The 18,747-nt window shown below is 39.5% G+C and overlaps 1 protein-coding gene across 1 annotated transcript in view; it reads right to left on the bottom strand.

The window, feature by feature from the left end:
• clstn2 (calsyntenin 2) overlaps nucleotides 1–18,747 on the bottom strand; it is a 175,810-nt gene that overhangs the window by 43,766 nt on the left and 113,297 nt on the right. The window contains exons 4-8 of the mRNA XM_034886794.1: nucleotides 12,798–12,909; nucleotides 12,470–12,566; nucleotides 6,708–6,857; nucleotides 2,597–2,782; nucleotides 1,376–1,633 (exon numbers count right to left, since the gene is read on the bottom strand). Coding sequence (XP_034742685.1) covers nucleotides 1,376–1,633; nucleotides 2,597–2,782; nucleotides 6,708–6,857; nucleotides 12,470–12,566; nucleotides 12,798–12,909 — 803 coding nt within the window. The remainder of the gene's footprint in view (nucleotides 1–1,375; nucleotides 1,634–2,596; nucleotides 2,783–6,707; nucleotides 6,858–12,469; nucleotides 12,567–12,797; nucleotides 12,910–18,747) is intronic.

Genomic DNA, 18,747 nt, shown 5'->3' with positions numbered 1-18,747 from the left:
TTGTGTTTATCTTTGTGTATGTTTAATTTAATTTATTTAAATAAAAATAATAAAAAATAAAAACGTTTGTCCTTTTCTTCGGTTTTAATCTCCATGAGTGATGGTCTGTCCTGTGTTGCTGCTGTCTTCTTAATGTGTCTGGTTTTTGTGTGTGCGCACGCAATCGCACCCGCCCACCCACACCATCCAAATTTCTTTTGGAATTTTCTACGTCCATATTGTTATTTATTGCCCCTACAGTACATATCCTTTTGCTTAAATCTGTCACACTGTGAACTTTTGAATACAAATATTTTTCAATAAAATAAAGAATTAGGAAATAAAATAAGCATTGCGTTTATACGTATACGTTTTTACCTTCTGATAAATAATGTAGTAATTATACGGACATGTTGCTTATTTATTGTGTCCCTATCGCCCACCTTTGATGTCACCAGGCTCTCACTCTGAGCATCCTGGTACCGTTTACATCCTTAAGCCAAAAATTTGCAAATGATAAAAGGGTTTTCGATATTCTGATGGGTTAACACAAACCCCTCTGCATTTTTGCATCACAAGATCAGACTACACATTTTGTAAGCTAATATGCCATCTGTGAGACCATTGTGAGAGCGTGCAATGTGCAGATGGCTTGCTTAATTACACAGCTCAAGCAGCTTAGTTCAGATATGCAGTGAAAGAAAAGTTTAAAGTTTCAAAGGGCATTTGTCATTGTGGGCCTCAGTCTTGGCCTAATTGTCTTGTACTTTTTTGAAAGGATGTTTTATTCATGTTATGTTCATAGTATTGTATGTTTTTAATGCGACAGACACTAGGAAATCAAAGTGAAAAATGTTTCAGTAAAAGGATGTAAGAATCAAGTAGTTCCCAGTGAGACTCCTAAAGTAGAGCATAAATAATTCTAAAATATAGGAATATTAATGTAAACGCAATGACAACTTTCTGTCCAAGTTGGACAAATGTTCAATCTCTTACATGTTAGATGGTGAAAATGTCGTTCTTAAAGGTCCCATGACATGGTGCTCTTTGGATGCTTTTGTATAGACCTTAGTGGTCCCTAATACCAAATCTAAAGTCTCTTTCCCAAAATTGGAGGCTGTGGGTGTGGCCTTGACCAACTACCACTTTGCTTGTTTGAAAGCCAGGATGTCTCTCTCTCCCGGGTGGGCCAAATTCCCTGGGCGGCAAAGCTCTGTATTTTCTCAAAGGCAGAGCAGGATACCCAGGGCTCGGTTTACACCTATCACAATTTCTAGCCACAGGGGGACCATAGGCTGGCTGGGAGAATGCATATTAATGTTAAAAGACCTCATGAAGTGAAACGTTCATGCCATGGGACCTTTAACAGTGAGCATGTGTGAAATTCTTTCCTCACCAGTCTTGTCAGAGTTACACAGTAAGGTTTCCTTCTCAGCTCTGAGTCCTGGACTGGGCCCGTGTTTCATCCATGTTGCTATGGTGACCTGGTCTGTCAGGTTTTGGGGGACCACATGATCTGGAACATTAGCAGCCTGATGTCCGTCAAATCTGTAGATAAGGTCGCTGTCGCGGCCACTGTCAGTCAGCAGAGACGCCGTCCAGTTGGAGGAAGAGCTTGGGGCAGGAAGGAGGTCGGTGCTGCCAGATGCTGCACCTGGATGTGCCAATCAGACGAGACAACGCTGTCAACACGGCTGCACAGAGACTCAACCTGCAGAGAAACTGCTTACCCTCAATTTTCTTTTTACTATGGGTTTTCTCTTAGTACCATAAATCAGCATACATCAGTTCATGACCTAATGTTAGTACATGTCAGAATTCTGGATTAATCTAAGAAATGGTGACTATACCTAATGTAATCTGGTATTCCTGTGTGCCATTTGTTGTCACATAACCATGGTTACAAACTGAATCTAACTACTGTACATAAAACTTACATTTGCCAACATGTACATTACCTTGTACCCAAACTGAAATAAGATGTGTGTGGGCCGTACTGTAGGTACAGTAGCAATATGGCAATTTTACATATTTTGAGAACAAATCATTGATATACAGTACAAGACAACATATGTAAATCCCAATTGTGTTAACTGACATGTTGACACATTTCAAATAGAGTCTGTTTTTTTTAATAAAGGTTTACATAATTATGAGGTGTAAGAAAGTGTCAAAAAGAAAGAAATGTTGAAAATTTTAATAATGCACAACACAATTTTTATTTCTTTCTCAAAATCAAAATAATTTAAATTTCTCACCAGGAATATTTGGTTTGTACAGTGTAATAGACAGTGCTGTATCCTTTTTTTTCAGTGCAAACTAGCTTTGGGAAGCAATAAAAAGCATACAACAAATTGTACTTTGACTTGAACAATCATTTAAAAATAGTCTCCAGGATTGAAATGGCACACCAGAAACTGGTATATTAATATACTGCAGAGTATAAGATGTCAAGAGGTAATTTCTTCTTTGAATTAAATTGTTCCTGGTCTGTAATTATTATTACTACCCTTTGCTCTCAAATCGTCCCCAACTGCTACATAGCACCTCACTATTTCAACAAAGCAGTTAATGGGACTTCAACTCATTTCTTTTTCTTACCTTTCTCTCTACTTACCACAGAGTTTTTGCAGAGACTTCTCAGAGTATGTTTCCCGATCACAGCCCTTCCCGATGTGATTGGTCTGTAGCTCTACCATCGCCTTCACGCCGGACAGGGGACCTCCACACGTTTCCAAGTGCATCTTGGGAAACAGCTGCCTGCTTCCAGTCCCTGGCTCATAGTCCACCCGCTTGCTCCAACCTTTAAGGGTCAACATATGTTGAGTAGTTTTTATAGAGTAAGTAGTTAATTTAGTCATGTCAGTGGTATATTGCAATTACAGGCAACCTGCTATCACATAGTTCAACAATGGTTGTTTTTTCTACTTATTTGAATGTAATAATTTGTAATATTATGTAACAAATAAAGTATGCACATGCATATTGTTACTGTATGTGAAATGACAACTGATGGCTGGCCTTTACTTGTCTCACCTCTCAGAAATTAGATTGCTGGGATGAGATCTCATATTCCTGTTAGTCCTTTTGAACACTTCACTCAAGTGGACCTTATCTCAGGTTACGTAGCTCTCTTACTAAGTTGATCATACAAACACACTGGGATATCTAAGCATCAGTACTATGTTGGTTGTTGTTTCACTGTGGTGTGACGAAAAAATGTGACCATTTTGGTCATTGTGAGTTCTGTTCTGTTTGACCCGTCTCTCTCAATTGGACACCACTCTTTATAATCTGCCTCACATATTTCAGGAAACCGTAGTCGCTAGCAGTTTGTTGAAGAGAAGGGTTGTCATTGTCCTATCCTATAGGTTCACCACCAACTGACCTCCATTACCCAGGTGTTTTAGCTATCCTCAATTTACCAGAATCTCTGAATTGCAGTGGTGAAACGGATTCACAAGCATGATTGTGTACAGGGGCCCGTTTCAGAAAGCACGTTAAGTGAAAACTCTGGGTTTGTTATCCCTGAGATGAAGGAAACTCTGGGTTTTCCATTTCAGAAAGGGAGGTTATTTAAACCTTAGAGAAAAAGAGGTAATTCCAGCCCATAACTCAACCTCAGAGTCAGTTACCATGGTAATTATGGTAACCTAAACTGTTCAGGATCAGGTTTTCTTTAATAAACGTCCTCCCTCTGACACAGTGCTCAATCATTTTCTCATTCATTCATTCATTCATTCAGTCTGTAACAGGCGCATTTTAGCTTGGTTGTGTCATCTGCTTGAATAAAAAACAAGGTTAACATTAACTATGTTAGGCACACTATAAAAAAAAAAATTCTCAAACATTACATGTCCATTTGACGACGATCACGTTGATGAAGAAGCTGTTGTGGAATTAGACATCCGTCGGGAGAGGACATTGAGGCCTGAGTTGCCCGACTAGATTTATCATTATTTACAAATAACCTATATGAGAGGAATTGTTTTTCTTCACAGTCAATCAGATATGTAAGCTAGATACCTTATCCGTCCTCATATCACTAACGTCACCCATTGTGGACATGCTCCTACACCCCAGCAGATTCTTTGAGTCGCATTATTGTTGCAGTTTTTTTTACATCACTGGTGACGCACTGTTGCTTGCTCTGGAGGAGACTACTAGAACTGTTGGGTCCTTGTAAATTCTGGAGTGTGGTCTATCTGTATAGTGTCTTGAGATAACTCTTGTTATGAATTGATACTATAAATAAAATGAATGAATTGAATTGAATTGAATTGATGCAGAGCATATTAGTAAAGCCACTGTATGCAGAGCCGTCAAAAATGTTAGTCTCACTCTGAAACGCTTTTAAAATGCTTTTGTAGTGTACCCTGGACACAAACCAGTGAGAGACAATTAAATAGAAATAATTGATTGTAAATTTTATTTCTGTTAATGACATGGTGCTGCAACCTCAGAATGGGATTAGTAGTACCGGTAGCTTATTTTTTCGCCAGCAGGATTGCCTCTAAATGAAGTTTTCATCAGTATTGTACTGTACCTGTGAATGAATAGGAAATACACTACATTAGAGCTTACGCATTGATTCGAGCAGCAATTTTCTGACTCGCTCTATGTGCACAGCAGTTGTAGCTCTAGAGGGGTAAAGTATGCCGACCGATTTGTTTGTGGTTGTTGCCATGGTGGATCTTAGTATCATGGCTCCATTCATGCTGCCTTTTTAAAGTGGTGGTGCACGTGCTTAAAGCAACACAATGCAACTTTCCCCTCTTCGGTCCTCCTCCAGGTTGTCTCATTGGAACTACACGTCGCGCAATCGCCGGTTTGATAAACCACCTTCCTGAAACGGGCCCCAGGAATGTGTGTGTGTAAATGTATTTGTGTGTGTGTGAATATGTGTGAATGTGTTTGTGTGTGAATGTGTGTGTGTGTGTGTGTGTGTGTGTGTGTGTGTGTGTGTGTGTGTGTGTGTGTGTGTGTGGACACCTGGCAGCTATTTCCATGCCTACAGAATAAGACATTAAGTCTCCTGAGACAAAGACAGGAACAGAGTGCGATCAGGTAGGCGAGGGCGAGTGAGAGGTGAGGTGGAGCAGGACGTTTTTTGCCTCTATTTATACCGGAGAGCCTTCTTCCAAAAAAAGAGCTGCAGAAAAACTGCTGACCTTTACACACAGACAATAAATAAGGCTGTGTACTAAAAAAACATGTTTGAATGCATAATTGCATTTTGTTTTATTCATAGCTTCAAGCGACTATGGGTTAATGGTTTTACAACAGGATTATGCAGTGTGGCCTCTTTCAGGAGCCAAAATGGCAAAGCATCATGCAACATTGATGAGGATGTTAGCAGGGTATAATAGCGAGTCAATGCAAAAGAAATTGTATATTTTCTACTTTTTTAGGCTGCTAACATCATTGGCCCCTCAGAACTCTGCTGTACATGACGATGATATTTACATAAAGTCAAATCTCATTTCAGACTACTTTCTCAACACTGTACAGACTGTCTTAATCTGCAGTCCTCTGTGATGTGCACTGACATTTCCCTCAATGACTGTCCCTAATGCCAAAACAACCGGCATTCACACCATTTTAAGTAAGTTGTCTCCTTGCACTAAAGAATCTTTTCTGTGACATTAAGCCTGGCTACATGTGATTTTCTATTTTCATTTATCTTCTCTTATCATAGCACACAACTGTATGATGGCGTTAGACATGGAGTAAGACAGCCAGCATGCGAGTTAGCAAGAATATTTAGAGTAGCCTACAAAAATCCATCAAAACCGTCATGCACAGTTACATCATGTCCTTAGGAATTAATTAATTAAAGAATTTTAACGCAAAACAAATGTATCTAACTAAGAAATCACAACAGAGCCATCACCTCTCTTATACGCTATAAGTTTATTTCTCTCTTTCCTCCCTGGAGTTGCCATTCATTTGGGCTCTTTCTTTATCTCTTTCTCCTTCCTCTCCCCCTCTCCCCTCTTATCTTTCTCTGGCTTCCTCTTTCGTTCCTGTGTGAGTTTGACTTCCCAGATGCTGTCAATGCTGACAGGTGAAGCAGCGGGGGAGACGGGTTGGCTCGAATGCCAAGCTGCTAGCATGTTAAAGAATGAGAAAAAAAAAACAAAAAAAAAAAACACACACACTCCAGTGAACTTTCCCTCTGGAGATTTTTGTCAGGTCTTTTGATTTCCTCGAGAGACATTCATCTTAAAATGAGATAGAATTCCCTTGAAGGGAAAGGATATGCTAAAAAACTGCACCGTCTGTTTCTATTGTGATATAACTGCTTTTCCGTTAAGAATGTTTAAACTAAATGTCAGTGAATTTTTACCGGCATAATGATAAGTATACTTCTGTCAATTATTGCAAGGTACAATAAAGCTACAGTGCATAGTTTCTGTCTCCCCCATGAGGGATTCTAAGTAATAACAACAATGATACAAGCCTTCCGTGACTGCACACCACCCCACCCCTCCTCCACATAGTTACTTGTAGACAAGGAGGGGAAAAAAAACATGATGGACTCTTCAGAAGAGGTAATTATCTTCACTTGAGTTCCAGTGTGTGAAAGTAGCCGGATGACACCATTTTCAAAACACATACTGAGAAAAACAGAGAGAGTTTGGTGGAGCTGATTGTCTCAATTAGCTTTGTATCAACTCATTTGGCAATGGCTTGAATGTAAAAGACGGTTTTTCTTTATCGCTGACCTTGCCATCCAGGTTTGCAGACAGGCTTGACATCAATATGCACAGCCACATCCTCCTTTGCTCTCTTCTGACCACAATCAAAGGCTGTCACCATAATCTTGTAGCTCTGCTGCTTATCATAGCTCAGCCGCTCTGTGTTTCTGATGTTACCTACAGAACACAAAAACAAAGAGGAAATATCATTAGGATTATTCATTGAGAGAGAAAAAGAAACTTTCATGACGATAATAAAGCAAGAAACACTTTCTGCAAACTGCGATTGCATTAAAGAAACCGCTAACTAGAGAAAAAAAACTAACATAACTTTTCATACATTTGTATAAGCCTCTCTGTAAACGGTCAATGTAAAATTACAATGATGGATTGCCTTCACCTGTTGCCAGGATAACAGTGGACAAAGAAGAAAAGAGTTTGATAGAGGAGATGCTACAAGCCGAGACAAGAGTATGCACCGAGGGAACTGTCATCCAAGAGTGCAATCCCGAGCTGGTTAACTTTAATGGATGTTTAATATTAGAGTAATGTATTAACTTTAACATTGATTTTAAATATTGTTGGCCGGCTACGGACTGGCCACTACTTGTTAACCTTTGTGTATTTGGAAGCTGTACTTTTAGATAACTTCATAACTGTTTCTGCTGCTGAGGCCAATAGGATAACAAAGGAAACCATGTTTACAGCCCCAACACAGAACTCCGTGTTTTCCAGCATCACAGAAAGATATCGTGAAAGCCGCACCATTGTCTATATTGAGATCCTGAAGGAGCAGATACTCAAATCTTTGACAAAGCGGATTAGTTTGTTGTTAGGCTGTTTACAGATTTATTACAGAACATGAGGTTGCTAAAGAAGGTTAGCTTTGCAACATATAATACTTTATGTACTACATGTTTGTTTTATGTGACCACTTAAGCCCAAAGTTTGATTGATTGTGTTTATTTTGAAAATGTAAACAGAAACTGCAGACAAAAAGATTACAGATACAGTAACCCACTAATCTTGCTTCATGAAAGCAGCCCCAGGTGAACTGAGGTCTACTCAACCATGGTTGGATATTTGTCAGAAGAAACACACAAACAAAAAGAGAGACAGAGAGATAGAATAGAGAGACTACTGTGCAGTTTTCTAAAAGACAAACACTTGCGGTAATTTATTCATTAACATCTTTAATAGTAATATTTTGGAAAGGATGATTTCAGGCTGTGTTTCAATTTGTGTTTAAATATTAAGTTCTAGCCAGATATATGTTGGTTTAAAACTGGTTGCAACTAATGCTGCACAGTACATCTCGAAGAGTATCAAGAAAGACAGAAAACAGGACTCTTGTATGTTCCAGTTGATGATTGAACAAATTTATATGTGAGACAAATCATACAGAACAAACAGCTGGCAGTGTTATATTCTTAAGTTTGTCAACGATTTTTCGCGTCTGTCATTCTCTGGACGTATAAGAACATCTGAAGTTATTTTTGTTGTTTGCATCTGGAGGCTAGGCTGTATGAAACAGGCTGTCAGTCTGATTGCTGTTGGAAAGCAGAGGAGAGGAGAGCTGAAGAGATGAAAAGAGAGGGGAGACCAGAGGAGAGGGGGTGCAGCGGGCACAGAAGAAATCAGTTCAGAGCACAGCAGCACAGAAACAAGCCGAGCTGATCTTGAAATGTCAGAGGAAGAAAAGGTGAACAGGTTCGACTCAGACAGTTCCTTTAAACACCTTCTACAGTGGCTATTAGATCCACAGCAGGTGTGAACAACAGTAGTTAAGGTGCTGCATTTCCATCACACGCCACATTTTCAACAGCAAGTAAGTAGATATTCAACTTCAAAAAAGACATTTTACTCTTCTTGGTTAGAAGGCAACATATGACATCATCCTGTCTGCAAATCTACAGTATTGCATCCCTTTGGTTTACTCAGGTTGCATTCTGACCTACGCGGCTTCAAAGAGTTATTTCTAAAGCTTGCAATATCACCCTGATGAATTTTGGCCTACAGTGAGACATCTCACTCATGACATCAGAGAACAATGGTTACTGGTACTGGGGACACATACATCCAACATTTTTCTTAATTTACAAAAACTTAAAACCGAAATATGTAAAACAAAAAGGCACCTAATGAAGTCTATCTGGGTTTAGCAGTAGTCGCTCTATCCTATCAATGTATTCGTTAAATTGTGTTCCAAAATCATGAGCTCATTTTACCCTCCATGTGGTAAATATGCAAATGATGTACGAGAATGAATCTCCCACGTCGCATCCTGAACTGCAGGTCTGTCTTCACGGTCAGAAAACTGTATTGAAATTACATTAATGTCAGCAATCTAAAAGAATAAAAAATCAAATTATTTTATTTTACAAATACGATCAACCTTGCATATATTGTATAAGGCTGATTTCAAACTTATTTGGATGTAAGCAAAGTTAACTTAAAGTATATCTTTAAGGTTAATTTGTTTTCATTTTACAACATGGGGTTGCACAAGGAAATGCTGTTGTAGTCCCTTTGTTACACAAGAAAAACCATGCCTTGTGTGTAACCACACCTCAGCACCAAGCACCACCAGCACAAACCTCATCCTAGCCAATAATTAAATCATAGCATAGAAAACACGTACTGACACACACTGCAGTACACCCCATTTAATTATATATTTCATCTTGCACTTTCCCTTAGTGCACAAAATTACCTTCAAAGTAGGTGTAAAAAATGCCTTGGAGTTTCACCCAGACAATATTATTGTGCCTGGGAGGAAATCAAACCAAATGAGCCAGACTATTGTAAAATACAGTGAGAAAAAGACCAGGAGGTTAAACTCAAAAAGCAATGATACGTGGGCTGCCAACTTTTCAATTCAGATTGGAGTGACTTTCGGTCTCTGTGAAGCCAATGCCTTTCACGAGTAGGCCTTCTGTGACATTACCCACCGCAGGGGTCTGGTGTCACCACTTCTCAACCCCTTTGTTGAAACAATCAGCAGCCAAATTCATGTATAGATATAAAGCCAAATCAAAAATCATGATGAATATTTAAGTCTGATCAGCATACTTGCCAACCTCCAGACATCATAGCCTGAATTGTGATGTGGGAATCTCAGGGTACCTCACGATACAATACATGATACATGGCTTACAATATCAATATATAATATCATCAATCAGCAATTCTGCGATAATCAATATATTGCTAGACAATCCTATAATAATACATCACCATATTGGTCTAACTATGACAACAATGTTAATGACAGCAAGCTCAAACTGTCAGAACACAGTACAAGTTTTCAAATTTTTCAAATGAGAGAGAGCAACCGAGTCCAGACTCATGGGTGGAACTTGTGTACATTTAAAAGTTGTTTTAGTCGTGCAACAGAAAACTCTGATTGGACAGATAGTCTAGCTAGAAATCCACCGGAGTTTAGAATGCCTACACAAACTCTACTACAAACAAAATATACCTCTGGGTACAAATAAAGTAACTTGAACCTGAACAAAGAAAGCGGAGATGAGGGACATCCGGCGGAATTCTGCGCCATACCGAAAGTGGAACATCGTGGATGTAGACTACCCCTAGCCTTAATGATGCTGATTAATCACCCTGATTTCACTTAAAAAGTAGAAATCGCAATTTTGTTTGCTGGTTTATAATGCTTTTTGATATTTTCTATAGGTAATATGTGTACTTAAGTCACTTGTTATTACAGCAAAATACTTAAATTTTACAGCAGGGGTCTGTGCCATCTGCAGTGTCACTGCAGTGATGATGTCACTGTTGTGCCACAATTAAAAACAGCAGATCCGCTGGTTACATTGCGTGCAACCAGCATCACACAGTTGTAAAATAAGCACAGAACCCCCGTGCTTATGTGCACATCAATCATGTCATTTTGATTCATTATTCTGCACAGCTTCTCCTGCATATTAACAGGCGTGTTGAAGACTGACACACTGAAAACATTTCACACAGCCTCATGAATTGTGTAATTGTCAGGGTCAATGTGAGAGAGATGGCAGCCCTGAGAGACAAAATAATAAATATGACCCTGAGAGGGAAATAAAAAGGCACAGTTAAGAAAGTGACGTGCGCTTCTGTTATCCATTTTTAGAATTCTAATCACACACACACACACACACACACACACACACACACACACACACACACACGCCTCCAGTCTCACTTCAGTTTGGATTACGCTGCACTCAGATCGCCCATCGTGTCAACGTGGAAACTCTAGAAGAAGGAAGTGCACAGCTGAAATTTTACATAGAATTGATGTGCTCAGAATAGTTCTCATTCAGGAATAAACGACTCCACTCCAATTGACTAGGGCTGCTGTTAAGCCATGAACAAACAAAAGAAAAAACAAGCTGTCGAAACTGAAGACTGATCTTTTTTGAGCAACTTTGGAGACATGCACTGATGAAAAAGCTACTTCAGGGATCACTACATTATTGCAATATAAAGAGGATTCAGCCACAGCTGTCTGCTTGCTTTTTCCTTTTCATTGTGTATGCCTAGACGTGTATTCACATTCTGTCGTTTGGAGTACATCCATGAAAAGAAGACCGGTGCAGTAGTTTAAAAGCAGTTTGTGGATTAATATAAGCTTTTCATCTTCCAGGACTTACAAACATACACTTAAAATCAACCTCAATAGTATTATTTCTTTACACTGTTTGCTCCCTGGTTTATCTCTAGATTCAGTTGTCTCAGCATGTCTGTCTTTAGTAGAGACCTGTTCATGTCTGTCTTTAGTAGAGACCTGTTCATGTTCATACATGGTTCAGAGGACTGAGATCACTGTAAGAACATATTCAGAAATGTGGCCAAATAATGGATTTTTGCTTCCATCAAGATATTTCCATGCCGTTTGTCAAGTGAAGCAAGAGCATAAGCGCTGTTATTTCATTTGAAATTTAGTATGGTTCAAAAGAGTTTCAACCCAAACGTGAAGCAAATGATCCGTAAAATAACAGCCTTCACCACATATTTTGTTTCAGTTGAGACAAAAATCTCAAAAAGTCCTTTTACTAGCTGAAGATTTAGATTTTCTTCTGAGCACTTTCAGGACTTCTCATCAATGTTGACTTAAAACAAGCGTTCCAAAGTTCACTCTTAAAGATAATCTGCGGTACAATTGAATGAATAATGGCCTTTCAATGTAATACAATTTAAAAGTTCATACAGTTTGAGTTTCTACTAGAACCTGTTTACATGTTTAAATTTTCAAAAACACATTCTTATTCATTCTCATACTGTTTAAATATACCAGTATTACCATCTGTCTGAAACCTTACGTGTAAGTGCCTGTCATTTCATCCCAAATGAAACCCCAGGCTGCTCTGATAGGTCAGCATTTCCAGGTCTTCCGCATCGGCACATCTCTCCACCATCACTGAAGCCGTGCATGACTGTAACTGCACTGAAGTGGCTCTTTCTGCCCATACTATAACATATTTGTGACATTACAGCTGTGTTAATAAAGTTTTCCCAAGAATAAAGCCTCCAGTCACGCACACTGACTCTGGCTGTGCTATCCTCGTTTTGCCCTCTCTCTTAGACACATACTTCTAGCCTAATCACATCAGCGGGAAACTATGGTCCAGCCTCTCTGTCAGCCAAGCCAGACTCAAACACACACACACACACACACACACACACACACACACACACACACACACACACACACACACACACACACACACACACACACACACACACACACACACACACACACACACACACACACACACACACACACTTACCATTGCGGTCAATGGCAAATGGCGTCCCTGCAGTGACAATCTCATAGTTACAGATCTGGCTGTACTGGGGGGAACAGTCTTGGTCCCAAGCTTCTACCTGCAACATGAAACGTGAAACAACATCATCGCAGTTCATCAAAAACCCTAGGAAGACTATAGACAGTCACAATATTCCACATGTTTAAACCAAATGATTTTTTGTGGCATAGTTAAACCAACTTAACCTGCAAAGTTCTCCGTCAGATTGATCCTAACAATAAAAGGAAAGAAGCACCTAACCAAATTAAATAACATGACATAATAACTTTGAAATACAGTACATAAATACCTGCAAAATGCTGTCGTAGATTTTGCCCTCTGTTACTGATGCCTTGTAAAGTGGCTCCCGAAACACGGGGCAGAACTCATTGACGTCATCCACCTGTATGTGAACCACCGCCCTGAGAGGAAGGAAGGAAGGAATTAAGAAAGAGGGAGCAAAGAGGGAAGAATGCAAAGAATGTTGAGTGGAAATGAATGATGGAGAAAAGAAAAGCAAAAGACAGGGAAAGAAGAGACGTATGGAGGAGTGGAGAAGAGAGAAATTAAAATCTCTAAGTCATTAGAGATGATTAAAAGACAGTGGGAGGAAACCCTTTCTACGCTTATAGGGAAAATAGATGAATTCCAGAAAAGCAGGATTGAGAAGAGCTGATTAAAAGATCACCTCACATAAGGTGTTGTTTATTGGTATTTCTTTCTGAAATGTGTTTCAATTACTATTTAATGTGAATCAAACCTTTATTGAACAGGCTCATCTACTTACACTGGCTGATCCGCAGCAGATCCTGCAAAGCCAGATTGTTTTCTATTCAAGGTTCTGGTTGTTTTTTCTTTACCTTTGTGTCCTTCTGATGCAAGCACACACAAACACAGAATCCTACCTGCTAGAAAGGACTCAGATAACATTTATGCAACCAGAGTATATAAAAGAAGCAATAATTCATATCATGAAATTTTCTTTACTGGTGACCTTCTCTGACAACTACTTTCAGTGTATCTGAAGAAGCACATCTGGCTAATTAATGACATTAGCCTAATGAGGCCTATTTAGAATGTCATGCAGCGATAAACACACACACACACACACACACACACACACACACACACACACACACACACACACACACACACACACACACACACACAGAGTGTCATTCATCATCCACTACTGAAATTCATCACAGATCCCTGAGCTGATAAATTTCTCTCTCTCCTTCCTTTCAGTCCCAAGCCTGCAGCGGCTTATTTTCCCAGCTCCTTGTCTTTGACTGAAGGACCAGAGGGTTTGATTTGCTGCTGTCCATGCCATTCTGCCTGTCATTCACTCTCATTCACGTAGCACTGCCATACCCACATACGAACACACATTATAATGATGGGCCATTAGGGGGACATATCCTGAGAGCAGAACTGCAAGACTCAGCTGTCACGTACTGGAACATCTTGGGGAAAAGATAAAATAAAAAAATAAGAGAAAGTAGATGATAGGTTGGTATTTATGCATGTAAGTGTTCAAATGTATTAAACTATTCTAAGGGAACTTCCACAGCAGGGTCAGCGTAAAGGGGACACACTCGTTTGCAGGAATAGTTTGGAATGTGTAAAACTATTAGAAGTGTCTAACAAATAAGGAGTCGTTTTGAAGGTAACCCTGACTCACAGAAATATATAAACTGACCTGTGCAGGACAAGAAGAATACAAAAACACAGTTATTTGGATGTTCAATGGTCACTCTCTTTGTCATGAAAGTTTGTTCACCGTTTGAATAAAGCTGCACATGATCTGAAATCTTTGGACTCGTCATCTTTGAATTATCCATCATCATCTCCTGATATCAACCCTGATATCAGTAGGAACTGCAAAGACAAAATCCTATCATAACTTGATATGTGGGTGTAAAATATTTATAATAACATTTTTGTAGCAAACATCTAAAAGAAACATTGACACACTTCTATTTTACTTATTAATTTGTCACATGAAAATATAAAAATTCAATTTCATTGAAATGTAATCTGTTAGTTCCTTCAATTTACGCATTAAAAGCAGTGGTAGTCATACATCAATTATTTAATATTTTAAAGCCGATTTAAAATTATTTTAGCATAGCCCTCCATTAATTTAAAGGGAGGGCTTGTTGTAGAGTATTTATAATAAGAAGTATAAATGTAATCCTTGTTAGTTTGTCTGGCTGTTATGTATTGGGGCATGAATGAATTTTCTCCAAGAACTCTGCTACAGCTACAGCAGGACTAGGTTATACATTTGGATCCTACATACATCCAACAAACAAACTCAGAAAACACAATTTCCACTGCAAGCCAGTCCTCTATCTAGCAGGGTCTTAAAGTGGAGGTAATATATAGCATTTTCAAGTTTACACTATTTTGTGATTGTACTAGAACATGTTTACATGCTTCATAGTTCAAAAACACTTTTTTTTTTCTCATACTGCCTATGGCTGCTGCACCTTCTTCTAAACTTGGTGTTCTAAACCAAACACCATCCAACCGGACATGTCCCGGCAGTAATGTGACCCGAAATTGATGAGAAATGACCAGCATTGGCCTCCAAGATTACAGCTACAATGAGGAAAATAAGTATTTGAACACCCTGCTATTTGGCAAGTTCTCCCTCATAGAAATCATGGAGGGGTCTGAAATTGTCATTGTAGGTGCATGTCCACCGTGAGAGACATAATCTTATAAAAAAAAAATCCGGAAATCACAACGTATGATTTTTCAACTATTTACTTGTATGATACAGCTGCAAATAAGTATTTGAACACCTGAGAAAATCAATGTTAATATTTGGTATAGTAGACTTTGTTTGCAATTCCAGAGGTCAAACGTTTCCTGTAGTTTTTCACCAGGTTTGCACACACTGCAGAAGGGATTTTGGCCCACTCCTCCACACAGATCTTCTCTAGATCAGTCAGGTTTCTGGGCTGTTGCTGAGAAACAGAGTTTGAGCTCCCTCCAAAGATCCTCTAATGGGTTTAGGTCTGGAGACTGGCTAGGCCACGCCAGAACCTTGATATGCTTCTTACAGAGCCACTCCTTGGTTATCCTGGTTGTGTCCTTCGGGTCATTGTCATGTTGGAAGACCCAGCCTCAACCCATCATCAATGCTCCAACTGAGGGAAGGAGGTTGTTTCCCAAAATCTCGCAATACATGGCCCTGGTCATCCTCTCCTTAATACAGTGCAGTTGCCCTGTCCCGTGTACAGAAAAACACCCCCAAAGCATGATGCTACCACCCCATGCTTCACCGTAGGGATGGTGTTGTTGGGATGATACTCATCATTCTTCTTCCTCCAAACACGGTTAGTGGAATTATGACCAAAAAGTTCTATTTTGGTCTTGTCTGACCACATGACTTTCTCCCATGACTCCTCTGGATCATCCAAATGGTCATTGGCAAACTTAAGACGGGCTTTGACATGTGCTGGTTTAAGCAGGGGAACCTTCCGTGCCATGCATGATTTCGTGATCATGATTACGTCTTAGTGTATTACCAACAGTAACCTTGGAAACGGTTGGCCCAGCCCTTTTTAGGTCATTGACGAGCGCCTCCCGTGTAGTTCTGGGCTGATTTCTCACCTTTCTTAGGATCATTGAGACCCCACAATGTGAGATCTTGCATGGAGCCCCAGTCCGAGGGAGATGGACAGTCATGTTTAGCTTCTTCCACTTTCTAATGATTTCTCCAACAGTGGACCTTTTTTCTCACCAAGCTGCATGGCAATTTCCCCGTAGCCCTTTCCAGCCTTGTGGAGGTGTAAAATGTAGTCTCTAGTGTCTTTGGACAGCTCTTTGGTCTTGGCCATGTTAGTAGTTGGATTCTTACTGATTGTATGGGGTGGTCAGGTGTCTTTATGCAGTTAACAACCTCAAACAGGTACATCTTATTTAAGATAATAAATGGAGCGGAGGTGGAAATTTTGAGGGCAGACCAACAGGTCTTTGAGGGTCAGAATTCTGACTGATAGACATGTGTTAAAATACTTATTTGCAGCTGTATCATACAAATAAATAGTTAAAAAATCCTACATTGTGATTTCTGGATTTTTTTAAGATTATGTCTGTCACAGTGGACATGCACCTACGATGAAAATTTCAGACCCCTCCATTATTTCTAAGTGGGAGACCTTGCAAAATAGCAGGGTGTTCAAATACTTATTTTCCTCACTGTATATATTGGCGTTTTTCCACTGCATGGTACCTCCTCGACTCACATATGGCGTTTTTCCACTGCTGGTAGCAGCTCGACTCGACTTGACTCGCCTCTACTCAACGCATTCTGCGTCCGTTTTCCATTGCAAAATGAGTAACGCCTCAGCGTGGCTGGTCACCATAGCTACGTGTGATGATGTAATTTTTAACGCGACTCACAACAGCACGTTGGCTACTCGCCACAGCCAAAATAAATGTTTTGTTTCAAAAGAAGCTAAAGGAAGCAACAAAAATCACCGCTGAAAAAATACAGGAGTTTGGGAATTACGACGGAGTTCAGATGTCAACATGACTGTTGTTCGCCAACACAAAAGGGTAAGTCAAGTTTCCTGGCAACGTTAGATAACATTTGCAAGTGTTAGGGGCCCCGGTCACTATTTACTATATACTATGTAAGGTACATGAACTTTAGCAACCACGATTACACAACAACATGTGTGCTGTGTACCGTTTGTGTGTGCTGTGTACCGTTTGTGCAAAGTCAGACTGGTGAGATCTCTGGTTCTGACCTGCTGGGCTTCGTATAATCTTTATGAGAGTCATGGAGAGATTTATGAAAACAACTGGGATGCATCTGGGACAGCAGAGCCGGGTGGACACTGTCACAGGGTGCAGAGGAATAAGACCAGGATGCTGAAAAAAGCTAAATAAAAACTTTTCATTATTAAGTTGTCTTGTTTTTTTTTAAGTAACAGTGTGCAATATTGGAAACGACATAAAGCCCCTAATAGCCCTTAATATTGAACAATTGAAAAGTGAGAATAGTGCAGAGAGTAGATAATCAGTCGGTGTCTGGCTAGATTTTTTTTAAATGTTGCGTTTGTTCTGGACACACACTTCGCACTCTTGTTTGCTAACAACGCAGTGATCCGACCAACCAGCAGTCTGCAGGTTTCCACGTCACCTTTTGGGATCGCCTCAGCTCGCTTGGAACCTCGACTGAGGTAGTACAAAAAAAAAGTACGTGGTAGCAGGTCACTGGACTCTGGACTTTTTTGGTTTTCCCTTATGAAAAAAAAAGTCCCTGGTAGTTGCCAACAGGTACTTGTTTTAGTACCACCTCAGTCAAGGTTGGTCTGCTGATTGGTTCACTGTGTCATCATTCCTAGCAACAGATGGACCCCCCCCCCCGGTCCTAAAGAAACCCGCCCTGCTTGAATAGTTTAGCCAGTATGTTTTTTTTTGGGGCTGTCATTATGACATTATAGACTAACTATAGACTAAAAAGTATAATAGTTCCACTTTCAAATCCCAAATCAGGAGGACAAATCCCTTTTAACCTCTTTGTGTCAACAAGTTGAGATGCATTTGGTTAATGCTTGAAAATAATACAAAAACATGAGCAAGCATCACATTTTTGAAAATTTGATTTAAATGGTTTTTATAAAAAGGGTAGGAAATACCTCGAACATCAGTTTAATGCAATCTAGCACACTAATGTGCTGTTTGGTAATTGCAGTGTTCAGTTTTAATTTTTCGGACACATTTTTAAGGTTGTATTTTCTCGTGCAGTTACAAATATCATGATTTCTTTTTGTATGTGTTGGTGAGGCTCAACTTATAAAAGTTTGCATCTGGGACCCACACCCCAATGCTTCCCCCATCCGATAGATACCATGACTATAGTCATGTTACATGTTTGCTACATCACAACTTATTTGGCAAAAGTGTTTCCATCTCCCATTTTTCACATTAATCTTTTTAAAAAAAAGGCAAAAACCACCTTAAGAGAGTGTGAAAACTTTGTTGCAAATATGAGGAAGTTTTTTTCCAATTTTGCCATTTCCATTTACTAATGCGAAAAAAATACGTTGATGGAAACATGACTACTGATGTGCTATTTCTGTCACTCCCAGTAAACCAGGACAGAACATTTAGAAATTACGTTAAACAATCTTTAATGTTTTTCCTTTCACATCAGCCATTGTTTAGAAAAACACATAAGAAAATCATGTTTGACCTGATCTTTCTTATTGACGGCTAAACTAAATACACCCACA

Source organism: Etheostoma cragini, chromosome 12, assembly GCF_013103735.1.
Source record: "Etheostoma cragini isolate CJK2018 chromosome 12, CSU_Ecrag_1.0, whole genome shotgun sequence".
NCBI lineage: Eukaryota > Metazoa > Chordata > Actinopteri > Perciformes > Percidae > Etheostoma > Etheostoma cragini.
The sequence above is the reverse complement of the archived record's forward strand: the minus strand, read 5'-3'. Positions and strand labels throughout refer to the sequence as shown.